Source organism: Leopardus geoffroyi, chromosome D1, assembly GCF_018350155.1.
Source record: "Leopardus geoffroyi isolate Oge1 chromosome D1, O.geoffroyi_Oge1_pat1.0, whole genome shotgun sequence".
NCBI classification, from domain to species: Eukaryota; Metazoa; Chordata; class Mammalia; order Carnivora; family Felidae; genus Leopardus; species Leopardus geoffroyi.
The window spans coordinates 102,971,652-102,986,001 of NC_059329.1; the positions used below are offsets into that span (position 1 = coordinate 102,971,652).

A 14,350-nucleotide genomic window follows, 5' to 3' on the forward strand; every position below is an offset into this window, starting at 1 on the left:
ATATTAAGAGTAACTGACCTAACAGCTGACGGTGAAGAGATGGTGTATGTATCTGTGGCCGACTCAATATCAGGATTCTACATGTAATATTTTCTAGGCCTTCAATTTGACATCAAGCCTATAATTTGGTAGAAAGGATTTTTCATTTCCTTAACTCTCAAGGCATCACTGAAAGGTAAGGCTGCTACCTGCGAAGACAGTCTTCTTTTTTTTTTTTTTTACTGCTGGTGAAAACCCAGCCGTGTTGAGGGCGTCACTGGCACGGGTTAATATGTGATCTCGACATTGTAATGCTCATATGAGAACACCTTGTTCTATATCAACAAACCTATTCACCACTTCCTTCATACACCTGTTCACACTAGAGGCAGGGGTAATTTTTTTTTCCCTTAATGAACCACATTTATTAAAAATGACTAAGACTACATAAAAATCCAAGATCTCTAAAAAGCCTACGGGAGCTGTGGCATCGGGTTTTAGTTTCTTGACATTACTGAGCTGGGGTGGGGGGGACGGCAAGAGGGCGAAATCATTTTCCTTAAACACGTTTCAAGTTAGTACAGAGTAGCTGAATACATTCTTAACTATCTAAGAAGCAAACAGAATATTCCCAAACATCAGGGATGATGAGAGAACCAATCCCCCTGCCCCTGCAACTGTTGTCAGGTGATCTGGAAATTCTTTACAAAGCCAAAGCACCAATCGTGCATAATCTCAGACACGTATGTAGACTATATGTACAATATATCCCACGTCACCCTATGGTGTATCCAAGCACACACAAAACTATACACGGTAAAATTCTCTCTTTTTTTCTTTTTTGGGGACTCCCTGGCACCTGTCCTCTCCTGAGCCCTACTGGCCACCCCGGCACGCAGCAGAGGCCTGGCAGGTGAGGCAATCCTGAACTAGGGGCAAACTCGGCTTGTGTCCAAAGCCTAGGAAGAATCCAAGTCAGGTAAAACCAGCACCTTCAGGGAAGTTTCTCCTAGGCGTAGCGTCTTTTGTCCCCTGCAGAAAGTAACAGCAAAAAGTCCCCTGTTGAAGCTTAAGGGAGGCAGGGGTAATCTTGTGGCACCGAGTTTTTACCTGTGGGGCCTGGTTAGTATCAGAAATGAACTCCACGGTAGGACCCCCAGCTGATGTTACTGAGAATTGCTTGGTGGGAAGATCCCCAAACATCTTGTGTCAGAAGTATTGTGAGTTGGGTAGTGGTGTAAGGGTGAAGGAGAAACACACTGGAATGAAAGCGTGGTGGGTTTTGGTTTTTTTTTTTTCCTACTTCGGTGAATTGCAGGGTGTGTGAATTATATCTCAGTAAAGCTGTTACAAATAACCTTGTTATAATTGCTCCTACTTAGAGATATGAAAGTAGGGAGGGCAATCATGAATGTGTCCAACTGGCCCTTTCATATATATTATAGGACCCGCACCCCTGGACTCCCTTCCTCCACCAAATTTTACTTTGTCTATTTCAGCAACTAACCCCCCTTAAGTTACCTCATGGTACTGCTGTCTGCCAGCCAACCATTTCAGTTGAGCTGCGTTGCCATCTAAATATGGCAATGTTTGTGTAATCACTTGAACGTCTCGTTGCATATTTGCCCTTGTTTATCAAAGGAGAGTGGAAAATGGAAAAATCAAGTGCTGATGTTAGTGATTTTGCATTTGAGACAAAGGAAGATACCATCTGGTAGGTCAAAAACAGTCAATTTGACGCTTGTTGAATTTAAGCAAGCCTGTCAACTGTATTCAATTTACTAAGGAAAACAGCACAATTTAAAACACGTGTACAAAATGCTGGACCTCCATTGACCAAGTTCGTGGCTCACAGGTAGGGTGAAGTGGTAACAGCAAAATGTGGAGACCTTTACAATTATGTTCATTAGATATTAGAATATTATTTTGATACACTGTTTTGTTTTTCTGATAATTTACTTTTTCTTTTTTCTCAGTGGTCCTTCCCCCTGTTCCAAATAGACTTCTTGGCAGCCATGCCTCAGGGAAGGGTTGTTACAGCATAGTGAAGATACCAAAAGAAGTCAATCCCTGGCCTTTGAGGTTTAAAATATGTTTTAGAAACCCAAGGCAGAGATTAAACTTTTGTGATAAGAAGCTTTTGAACTTCAAAAGCCAGAACCATCAATAACCCAGGGCATAAACTGATGCCATAACCACAGGCATATAAGAATATATGATCAGTCAGAGCCAGTTTTTCCAGAGCTTTTCTTTTTCTCAAAGAGTAGATAAAAGTTCCCTGAGCTTGTAAGGAGAAGAAAGAGCAGATGGGAGTTTACAGGCTGGTGAGCGCCTAGGAAGGAATCCTGTGGCCCAGTCTCTAGAGCTGTATCTCTCGAGGTATAGGAGCCGTTGAGAAGAAACGGCCTTGTGGCTGGACCAGGCTGAGAGAGCCCGAGGCAACTTTCCTGGAGAGGCAGAGAGTCATGGCAGAGTGGGTGGTGCCCCCTGAGAGGGGAGGAGTAACGGAGTTCAGAGAGGCCTTCTTTTTCAGACATGGAGTCATGACCACGATCATCCTGGTCTGGCAGCTGGACACCAAACGGGAATAGGATGTCTTAGGAAATGCCAGCTCGGACTGACGTGACAGAGGACCAGGAGACATCCCAGTCTATTCCAACTGTCCTCACTGGCACTCTCCAACCCCTGAGAAAGGGAAGGAGTGTGTACATGGGTGAACGTTGCGGAGAGGGGGGCTCGTAAACTGGTCAGCATTGCCCAGATTTGACAGACAGGATGTGTTCACCACCGGGCAGATGAGTAGCTCCAAAGACAACTTGCCAAGGGGGGGAAATAAAAAAGTCACGCTTCTTGTACAGGTGAGTTCGGGGCCTTCCATAAGCACCTATTATAACCGGGCTGAGAATCGGCACCAGCCAGCCTCGCAGAGGGAACTTCACCGTCCCAGCCAGCTGTTTGCAACGATTTAGTGTGTTACAGGCTTCTTTTTCAAGGGAGAGACCAGCAGTGTTTAAATCCTCTCTTTACAAATTATTCAAGAGCATTGAAAAGACATTCGACAGTTACACAAGGTCCTGCTCGATCATTTGCATAATTACTACTAGCATATCTTTGTATCCAACATCAAAGTTAAATTTTCTCCTTACCGAATATCGTTTTAAGTCAACTGGATTGAACAAGGACTTTTGAGTTGCGAAGTTACACCAGAAAATTGAATTTGATTGTCAGCATTTAAATATAATCTATTTTCGATACTTTAAATATTCATATATACAGTGCATAACATTCAGACATAAAATCAAATTAAGCAATTATATCATACTTGAGACTTTATAATTCTTTGTAGCTCTCTGAGTTGTATCCCTTTCCCTCTTCCTTTCCTTCCAAACAAATAAAACATGTTAAGTATAAAGTTCAAATTTCAGGCATTCCACTTTCCAAAACACGTTCCAGGAAAGCCTTTCCAGGAAAGGCAAAGATTGGCCGAATGGGGAAATAACTTGCCTACTCACTCCCCAACCCAGCATATCTAAATAAAAAAAGGTCAAGCGACTGAATGAATCTTCCAATAATTTATCTATCTGTATTGTGGATTTGGCCCATGCAATATGAATTAGGAATGGCTGGGGCGCCTGGGTGGCTCAGTCGGTTGAGCCTCCGACTTCAGCTCAGGTCATGATCTCACAGCTTGTGAGTTCGAGCCCCGCGTTGGGCTCTGTGCTGACAGCTCAGAGCCTGGAGCCTGTTTCAGATTCTGTGTCTCCCTCTCTGTCCCAACCCACTCGCATTCTGTCTCTGTCTCGCTCAAAAATAAATAAACATTAAAAAAGAAAGAAAAAGAAATGGAAAAATTCACTGGAGTCAGTTCATTTACTACCTTGAGCCAAAGGCATGGAAAAGTGGAAATAGGGGTGGATCTTGAGTGTACATATCAGGTTTTGGTTTCAGCTCTTTGTCATTTTATGTATTCGTCTTTGTACATATATATATATTTTTTTTTAACTGGTTTTTTAAAAATTTTTTTTTAACGTTTATTTATTTTTGAGACAGAGAGAGACAGAGAATGAATGGGGGAGGGTCAGAGAGAGAGGGAGACACAGAATCTGAAACAGGTTCCAGGCTCTGAGCTGTCAGCACAGAGCCCGACGCGGGGCTCGAACTCACGGACCATGAGATCGTGACCTGGCTGAAGTCGGACGCTTAACCGACTGAGCCACCCAGGCGCCCCTGTACTTATATATATTTTAAAATATTTAAAATTGAATTCAAACTATGTATTTTTTAAATGTTATTAAATTGTAAAATACATCATGCATGCAAATGTGTTGTAAAACCTATACCGTTTGAAGAATATTGCTAAAATAAACACTCGTGTGTGTACCATCTACCTTAGAAATAGACTGTTACAAGTATCTTTAAGGTGCTTACGAATCATCTGGGGATCATGCTGAAATGCAGATTCAGATTCTGTACCTGTGGGGAAGAGCCTGAGATTTTGCGTCCGTAACCAGCTCCCAGACAAGGCCGGTATTGGTGGTGCACAGATCGCACGCTGAGCAGCGTGATCCAGGAAGGCTCCCATGAGTCTCTCCCTAATATCACGCCTGTTTACCCCCCTACGAGAAGCACTGTCTCAAATCTTCTGTCAATCACTCTTTGCTTTATTTTAAATAGTTTTACCATCTGTGAATGCATTTCTAAACATTATAATTGTTTAGTTTTGCCTGTTTTAAAATTTTATACAAATGGAATAATACTGTGTGCATCCTTCTGTTACTTTTCTGTCTTGATTTCACTCAAGCTTATGTTTTTTTTTTTTTTAAATTTTTTTGACGTTTATTTTTGAGACAGAGAGAGACAGAGCATGAACAGGGGAGGGGCAGAGAGAGAGGGAGACACAGAATCTGAAACGGGCTCCAGGCTCTGAGCGGTCAGCACAGAGCCCGACGCGGGGCTGGAACTCACGGACCGTGAGATTGTGACCTGAGCCGAAGTCGGACGCCCAACCGACTGAGCCACCCAGGCGTCCCTCAAGCTTATGTTTTAGAGACACATTCATGTTGGTGCACGGACCTGTACTTCACTTATTTCTGTTGAACGACTGTGCCCTATTTTATTCAGCCCTTTCTCCTGTCACAGACATTTGTGTTACTTCTGCTTTTTTGGTAATACAAACAATGTTGCTATAAGCATATTTCATAATGCAAGAGTGAAGGCATTTCTCTAGATTACATGCCTACTCATAAAACCACGGGTTCAACTTTTATTCAGTTATATTTTTTTAATGTGTATTTATTTTTTATATTAATTTTATTTATTTTATTTCAGAGGATTTGAAGTGGGCTCTGTGCTGACAGCAGAGAGCCCCATGTGGGGCTCGAACTTACATACCATGAGATCATGACCTGAGCTGAAGTTGCTTGCTTGGCTGACTGAGCCACCCAGGTGCCCCTGGGTTCAACTTTTAAATTTGATGTCTAATTGTTGTCAAAGTGGTTGGTACAATTTACACACAACCATGACTGACACTTAGATTGTCTGATTTTTAATTTTTACTCTTTTGGAGGCTATAAAAGTGTATCTTGGGATTTTAATTTTCATCTTCTTAATTGCCAGTGAAGCTTTCAAATGTTTATGGGCCAACCAAATCCAGGATGTCTTATTAGCTGTGATAACTTGGATGTGTTGCTTTTCTTCTTTTCTTTTCTTCAGCAGTAAAAAGAAGAGAATGACATACACCACCCAAGATGCTGCCCTTTGGGGGAAGGACCTGCTATGGTAAAATGGCATTTACTTAGCTTCCTTTTAGATGGCATTTTGACCAGTACTGCTTTTAGGTCTAGGGCACTGGGGGAGGCATCTCCAAATGATGCAGCAATCAATACAGAGATGGTGGGTTCAGAGAAGCAGCCTGGGGCAGGGAGAGGGCCATATCAGTTTGTTTAAAAAAAGAAACAAAACAAAAACACCTAACATTCATTGTTCTGTTGGAGGTAACTCCAATAGCTGTAGGTAAATTTCAGTGGCTTAACCAAATAGAGCACATATCTTATTCCTGTGTTAAACCAGTTAGGGGGCAGCTTTTCTCCACTAATTTAGGAGACCAGGCTCCTTCCCTGTGGCTCCACTATGCCCTAGGGTCATGGGGCCCCCCTCCCTTGCAGTTGGCAGCAGAGAAAATAGAGAGCCAAGAGGTCCTAACACCCACCCACTTCTGAAAAGTCTATGCCTTGAAATGAAATCTCTCTTCTGATCACATTTCTTTGGTGAGACCGACCGAGTCACAGGACCGCATCCAGATGCAAGGAGTCCACAGAAATGTAATCCTGGGTTGGGTCACCACCTGCCAGCTACAACAAGGCATTATGGAAGGGAAGCCATAGTCATATACTGTGTTGGCCCATAATAACTCTCCACACCGTTAAGACAAACTCAGGTGGCGTTGCCCTCTTATTGTACCACCCCCCTCAGGCAACATGATGCCCCTGTTCATGTTGATTCTCCTCTTACTGCTTATTTTATTTTATTTTATTATTTTTTTTCTTACTGCTCATTTTAATGTAGATCACATACAATGCTGAAAAAGGATCAGGGATGTAGTTTTCTCACTTTTTGGGTTTTGTCACGCTCTTTCCTCTGCCAAGGACCTTCTCCCAGACTAAACCGTGGGGCTCTGGGAGAATTGCATACTGTGTTCACTTTAGAATTTAGTGCTAGATCGAAGTATGGGAATTAGTGCTTCCCAAACCTTAATGTGCACACCAAGCACTTGGGGGTCTTGTGCACCTGCAGATTCTGACTCAGTAGGTCCGAGGCAGGGCCCAGATTCTGCGTTTCTCAAAAACTCTCGGGTGATGACAGTGCCACTGCTCCAAGGAGAACTTTCGTGTAGACGTCCATTCGTTCATTTATTGAACAGATCTCTATTGAGTGCCTACAAGGTGCCAGGCATTGAGGATACAACAGTGAATGGGAGGAATAGGAAAATTAGCCACTTCTCAGATTGAAAGTCTATAAATATTTGTTCAAAATCTATATACTTGTTTATTTAAAAAAAAAATCTTTTTAATGTTTATTTCTGAGACAGAGAGAGACAGGGCATTAGTGGGGGAGGGGCAGAGAGAGAGGGAGACACAGAATCCGAAGCAGGCTCCAGGCTCTGAGCTGCCAGCACAGAGCCCGACGCGGGGCTCGAACTCACAAACCGTGAGATCATGACCTGAGCTGAAGTCGGTCGCTCAACCGACTGAACCACCCAGGCGCCCCTCTCTATACTTGTTTATATAGTGAATAAAAATTGTACAGCAGAGCCATATCAGAGGTGTGATGCGGTTTTGGAGTGGCAGTGGGGGTTCGGAGCCGATGGCCAAGAAGGAATTCTAGAGACGTCTTTGGTGCAAAAAGGTGATTTTATTAAAGCATGGGGGACAGGAACCCTGGGCAGAAAGAGCTGCACTGGGGTTTGGAGGAGTGACTGGGTATATACTGTGGAGTTGGGGGAGGTAAAGGCAAAAGGGAGGCCTTCAGGAGGACTTTCATATACTAAAGAGGACTCCTAAGACACTGAAGGCTTAGCTATTGTCAAGCTAAGGTTGTTTTTCCCTCTAGCAAAACATTAACATGAAGAGAATAGGAAGTTCCCGGAGGAATGTTATACTCTGTATTTGCCACAAGTATTGGTCAATGGACTGCAGGTTATAAAAGAAATGAATTTTATTGACATTTCTTTCTTGCCTCTGTTCCCCACATCACTATGGAGAGGAGGGTGATGTTAGGGCTCTAGGAAACTGAGTCTGTAGGTTTCTGGAGATTGCCTTTTTTCTTGTAAATTATTAAAACAGTTACAAACTGATGGAGACCTGTCCTGCATGACTGTGATTTTTATCAGTTACCTTTTGTTTTTCTCCTTCCTTTGTTCTTGGGCAGCCAGCAGTGCCTGAGGAATGTCACACATACCCCACCTGGGGGTTGGGGGCCCTTTGCCTTCAACTTACCTTTGGCTCCCTCATCAGGCGCATTTAACTTTTGTATTTTGTCCCTGACTTTTTTTTTTTTTTTTAATTTTTTTTTTTTTTACCGTTTATTTATTTTTGAGACAGAGAGAGACAGAGCATGAACGGGGCAGGGGCAGAGAGAGAGGGAGACACAGAATCGGAAGCAGGCTCCAGGCTCTGAGCCATCAGCCCAGAGCCCGACGCGGGGCTCGAACTCATGGACCGAGAGATCGTGACCTGAGCCGAAGTCGGACGCCTAACCGACTGAGCCACCCAGGCGCCCCTGTCCCTGACTTTAATGGTCTCAAAATGCTTTCCTTTTTTCTGGCTTCTTATTCTCTCTTCAGGAGTTCTTATGTTTATACGTGTACCTACTCTTGGGTGATACGTTACATCCTTTAAACTTATATAAGATCACTCTTAGTAAATACCACTATGTTGTGTATAATTTAGTTTTAGAAGTCAAGGTAATTGTGACCTCCAGCTTCGGGCAACGGTCAACTAGCTGATCTCAGAGTCACTTTTACTGCTTGTGGGAGCATCATGCAACCCAGGTGTGTGATTCAAAGAATACTCAACAGGGATAGTTCAGATCAGGCAAGGGATGGTCTAAAATTTTCATCCGAAGAAACAGTCCACCTCAATTACGTAGAAACATGAGTTAACCAGCACCTTATTTCTGATTTATTCTAGTATGTTTTAGAAGCCCTTATAGAAGATGGTTCTACCCAACTGCCCAATTGGCCAGTGACAGAGACAAAACTATGTATTTACTAAATCTCGTTTAGTTTTCCTCTCTCTGGGTAAATAGAGAGACTACATTTCCTGGTCTCCTTTGCAATTATTTTAAACTCAAAGACTGGTTTCGGGCTAATGGCATGTGGGCTGAAGTGACGTGAGCCAGCTTCAGGCCAGGTAATTAAAAACACTCCACAAGACTTTCTTGATTATTTCCTCTACCATTAAAATCTTGGAGGGCACAGGTTGAGATGGTAGTGTGGTAAGATGACAGGGGCCCAGATATGATGGCTGGATAAAAGTGGCCCTGGAGAGTCACCTGATCTGTCTCATCTTTAGCACGGGGGAAAGCCTTTGCGGTATTAACCCACCGACATGATGGGATTTATTTTTCACTGTTCTATTAATCCAGGTCGGGCCTACACAGTGTGTTACACCTAATTGCCTCATAAATATTTTTCCAGATGAATGAATTAGACTCATTTTCACCAGGTCCCTTCGCCATGATGTTCCAGCCCTGACCTCTGTTGTAGGCATGTACTGAAAACTTAGTTATACGTTAATGGACTGTGGAGCATAGGAGGAATTTCGTAAATATTGGCTTCATGAAAGAAGACAGAAGTGAGAGATTTTCACACTCAGTTTCCCGGAAAGGATTTAATTATTTCTTTTTTAGCATAAAGTATCAGAAGCAAATAGGGTCATTAAAAACGTTTTGGAGGGGTGCCTGGGTGGCTCAGTCGGTTAAGTGTCCGACTCTCGGTTTTGGCTCAGGTCATGATCTCGTGGTTCATGAGTTCAAGCCCTGCGTTGGGCTCTGTGCTGACAGCATGGATCCTACTTGGGATTTTCTCTGTCTCTCTCTCTGACCCTCCCCTGCTCATGCACACTCTTTCTCTCTGTCAAAAATAAATAAACATTAACGAAAACTGCGATTCTCTGTAGAAAGAATGATATTTGCTGTTTCTTCCCTCCTTCTTCCACCTCCTTCTTCCAGGGCTGCTCTCCATTAGGTCAATCCATAATGTGATTCGGAACATGCTCCACCTTCCTTGTGGTAGAGTTCCCTCCCTGAGGAATGTGGGGAGGAAAGGACCTCAAGAGAAGGCAACCTAGCGATGTGCGTATGTGACCTTCCTCCCAACTCTGTATGTCCTCACGTGACACCTCTCACGACCCTGTAACATGAGACTACCCGATCAGACTGTATGTCTATACGTTACCCATATATGGGAGACAAAGAAGTAGAAAATGCTTCAAAGGCTACAGCACGCGACATTCAGTTTTTTGGGTACAAACCCTCTGAGCCCGTGCGAGCACGAATAAAGTTGTTTCCTGGAAAGAAAAGCCTCGGCGTCACGACTCTCTGTGCGAGAATCTGGCTCCGTCCTCATTCCGGCAAATAACCTTGCAGGACTCGGCAGGGAAAGATACTGACCTGGAGTTTCCTCTCCAGTGCGTCCTTTACCTCCTTGTTGCGGAGGCTATAGATGAAGGGGTTGAGCATGGGAATTATGATGGTGTAGAACACGGACACTATTTGGCCGTTGGTATCATTAGAGGATCCGTGAGGCTGGACGTAGGTGAAAACCACAGTGCCATAGAAAATGGCAATGGCCAAGAAGTGGGAGGCACAGGTGGAGAGGGCCTTCTCCCGTCCAGCTGCTGAGCGCATCCTCCCAATGGCCACCAGGACCAAGCTGTAGGAGGTGAGGATGACTGCAGCAGGCAGAAGGGTAACCAGAGCAGAGAAGATATAGAGGACCAGCCCTGCTGTGGCCGTGTTGCCACAAGCCAGGCGGAGAAGGGGTGGGATGTCACAGAAGTAGTGTGTTACTTGGTTGGGCCCACAGAAAGGCAGAGCAAAGACATTCCCAGTCTGGATAGCAGAGTTGGCACCACCAAATGCATAGGAAGCAGCTACCAGCTGGACACAGGTCTCCTTAGTCATGACAGAACCATAATGGAGGGGTTGGCAGATGGCCACAAAGCGGTCATAGGCCATGGAGGCCAGCAGGAAGCTCTCAGCTGTCACGTGCACCACAAAGAAGGTCAGTTGGACCACACAGCCCTCGAAAGAGATGGTCTTATCAGAGGCCAGGAAGTTGACCAAGAGCTTGGGTGTGACCACAGATGAGTAACAAATATCTAGAAACGACAGGACACTGAGGAAGAAATACATGGGGCTATGGAGACGGGAGTCTGTGAAGATGAGTGCCATCATTCCCAGGTTGCCCAGCACTGTTATGGCATAAATGAGCAGGAAGGCTACAAACAGAAGCTCCTGGAGATCGGCATAACTGGAGAATCCCAACAAGATGAACTCGGTAACTGGAGTGCGGTTGCCATTTGCAAGGGCTAGTTCTCCAGGTGTCATCTGTGGAGGTGACAGTTGATAATCACTCGAACAGTATCACCTGAGCATGTCCACCACTGTGCATAGGACAATGAGGGACAACACCAAGCAGGTGTAAGGCTTCTTGCACAAGAAACTGATGGGAAGCCTCGTGCCCTCGTGGAAAGGACAAGTACTGTGAAGCCTGACAGACCTGAGTCCTAATTCTGATGATGGCACTAACTAGTTGTGTATCCTTGGACAAGCTCTATCGATGAGCTTTAGTTTTCTCGTTGTGAAACAAAGAAAACATGCGTACTTTTCAGGGTTGTCCTGTGGCCTCAGTGAAAAAATGAATGTATAATATCTGAATGTCTGGGACACAGGAGGTGATCAATAAATTGTGAGGCCTCTTCTGCAATTTCTAGTGCCCGTATCTACAAATATGCTTATGGCTATATTTGACAACTGTTTCGTTTTGTGTTTAAAAAAAAATCGAGATAAAATTTACATACTATAAAACTCACCATTTTAAAGTGTCTAAATCAGTGGTCAGTTAGGAGCATATGCACAGGATTGCGTAACCATCCCTGCTATTTAATTGCAGAACGCTTTCGTCACCCACAAAAGAAAACCCCATGGCCACTAGTAGTCTCTCCCCGTTCTACCCTTCCCCCAAGGCCCTAAAAATCTGCCTATTCTGGGCATTTCGTATAAATGCATTCCTCCTCTACGTGGCCTTTCGTGTCTGGCTTCTTTCACTTAATGTTTTCAAGGTTTATCCGTGTTGTAGCACGTACGGGTATTCATTCTGTCTTGCATCGAAACATCCTTCGGGGCATAACCTCTGGGTAGTAACCACTGTGTCCTCTGAGAATCTATTGAACTGAATGTCACCTGGGAGACCATCAGCTTGGAAATGGTGTTTTAGTGCTTGCTCGACTGTCCTTCAAGATGCTTATCCGTAGGAGAACAGGACACGCTCACAGTCCTTTCCTTCTTCCCCATACTTCCCTCTCTTTCCGCCCCTCGCCTCCCACCTCTTTGGGGGATCTGGAATACGTTCTGAAAATTAGTCCTAGGAAAACCTCACTAACCCCTTCATTCGTGTCAAATGGTCCCACGACAAGAAAGGAACGTGGTGTCTCCTTGAAGAAGACAGGGAACGGCCCCACCTCTGTTTTTACCTGCTGTAACAGGTTCAGAGCACAGCCCTGGGCTGACGGGAAGGAGACCCGCTTTCTAGTTCCAGCTCTGTTACTTTGGGCAATTCTCCTCTCTGAACCTCTATGCCTCGTTGGCAGAGTCAAGATCACACCTGGCCCCGACAATCTGACAGTGAGAGAGCACATCTTCCCTGAACTTGCTGCCTGGGTGGATCTTTATGCCAGTGTAGCCCCAGGCAACACTAAAAGAATCCATGTGAATTTCTCCAGAAAAAAAGGATACTCTATACCTGATTGTAACAGACAATTCTGGGAGGGTCTGTCCAAGTCACGAGGATCTATTTAAATATCTTGGCCACTCACAGCCGTAATCACTGGCAAATATTTTGTACGTGATGTAGGAAGTTATGAGACACTTTGTCAACAGAAATGAGTAGGTAGGAAAATATGAGTTTTGTTATGGTAATCCATCCAATTCATTGAACTTAGTTAATGCCAAGAATCACATAGTGATGTATCATCAAAAATTATTTTTCATGCTGCATTGTCTGTCATTTTGAAAAGATCCTCCCTCTATTTTGTTGAAAGATTTCCATCTGACTTAGAAAGGATTTTATAGGCAGTCATTAAAGTCATTTAATTTTTCAACACCTATTTATGAAATTACCTCTTTGTGTGCAATCCTGGAGGTTTTGTATGCTGGCAGAGTGCCTTAGACTAAGATTCAGGATGAGTTAGAAGCACGCATTTCTTTTCAAAAATGAGAGAAGGGCAATTGTGAAGGGTGAGATCAGAAAGGAGTACAGCACTTCCCTCCCAGATGTATTTTCAAGGACATTGATTTCATGAAAGAATAGATGTGGACCTTGAGTTCCGGAAATCAGTTCCCATTAAAATTGTTTTGCCCACGAACCCTCTGAATAGTCTCTACTTCACCCTCAAGCGTACACAACCCTAGTTTGAAGACTGTGCCCTTAGAAACACTGGTCCCGGGCTGCCTGGGTGGCTCAGTCAGCTGAGTGACCGGCTTTGGCTCAGGTCATGATCTCATGGTTTGGGAGTTCCAGCCCCACATGGGGCTCACTGCTGCCAGACTGTCAGCCCAGGGCCAGCTTCAGATCCTCTGTCTCCCTCTGTCTGCCCCCTCGCATTTGTGCTCTCCCCCCAAAATAAATAAATATTGGAAAAAAAGAAAAAAAAAAAAAAAAAACAGAAACACTGGTTAGTTCCAGGACACTGCTCTCTTGCCCTGCCGCCTCTCCTTCCTCTCAGGGCTGGTCTTGTGATCATGTGACTGTAGGAGAATTCACTGGAACACTCTGTGCCCTTTAGAGACCAACCTGTTTAGTATAAAGGTGAGAAGATGCCACCTGGAAGTCAGGGTCCCAGGGGTGGGGCACAATCCTATCATCTTGGAGTCTAACCTGGCAGAGTCAGCGTCCTGCCCTGAGCTCCACTTTCTCCACCGAGTGCCCCGTGTGTCTCACGCTCCTTTTCTCACTTTCTTAGGGGTTTAGTTGTGTCCAAATCCAAATATCCAGAAGTCTCTGACCTATCATGAATATTAATGTTTTCATTGTTCTCTGATAGGATGGCAGCCAATCCTCTGCCCGTGCATGCATGCACACACACACACACACACACACACACACACTGACACTCAGTGTTGTTTTTAGGGTGAGCTCCTGGATCCTGCTCTCCAGTAATTAAGCTTTCCTGTCCTTTCCCCCAAGTCCCCCCTTCCCACAGTATTCCCCTGCTCCAGGCTGCGTTCCCCCCTAATCCTTTGCTCCTCCCTTCCCACCATCCTGCCTTCCGGATGGCCACTCGATTCCTTCAGGGGCACACCCACCACCAATTCTCCACTGTGGTGACTTCCACCAACAGCCTCACAGATGTATCCTGAGGTTCCCAGTTTGCAACATACCTCCAGGCATCCTCTGTAAATCCTGCAAAGCCATCCCTCAGCCCTGCCTGTCAGATTTCCCTTACCCAACTGAATTCTCTCGTTGGGTGCGGTTGGTATTGGCGGCCGGCTCTCACGCACACAGATGTATTTAGAATCATTTCACAGGGCTTTATCAGTGTCGCTGTCTTTCTTTCCTCCTTCTGGGCTGTTTTGCTTTCCTATCACATTA

The 14,350-nt window shown here is 44.6% G+C and overlaps 1 protein-coding gene and 1 long non-coding RNA gene across 2 annotated transcripts; one reads left to right on the forward strand and one right to left on the reverse strand.

Annotated features, from left to right (window-relative positions):
• Positions 1–233: 233 nt before the first annotated feature.
• On the forward strand, positions 234–3,398 carry LOC123602708. Its single transcript, XR_006714527.1, has 2 exons — positions 234–892; positions 2,513–3,398. It is a non-coding gene; the product is annotated as an uncharacterized LOC123602708 (long non-coding RNA).
• A 6,396-nt stretch (positions 3,399–9,794) lies between these two features.
• On the reverse strand, positions 9,795–11,472 carry LOC123602709 (olfactory receptor 1052-like). The gene has a single exon (XM_045487177.1). It carries the CDS (start codon positions 11,086–11,088, stop codon positions 10,102–10,104), a length of 987 nt encoding a protein of 328 aa, XP_045343133.1. The 5' UTR covers positions 11,089–11,472; the 3' UTR covers positions 9,795–10,101.
• Positions 11,473–14,350: the final 2,878 nt, after the last annotated feature.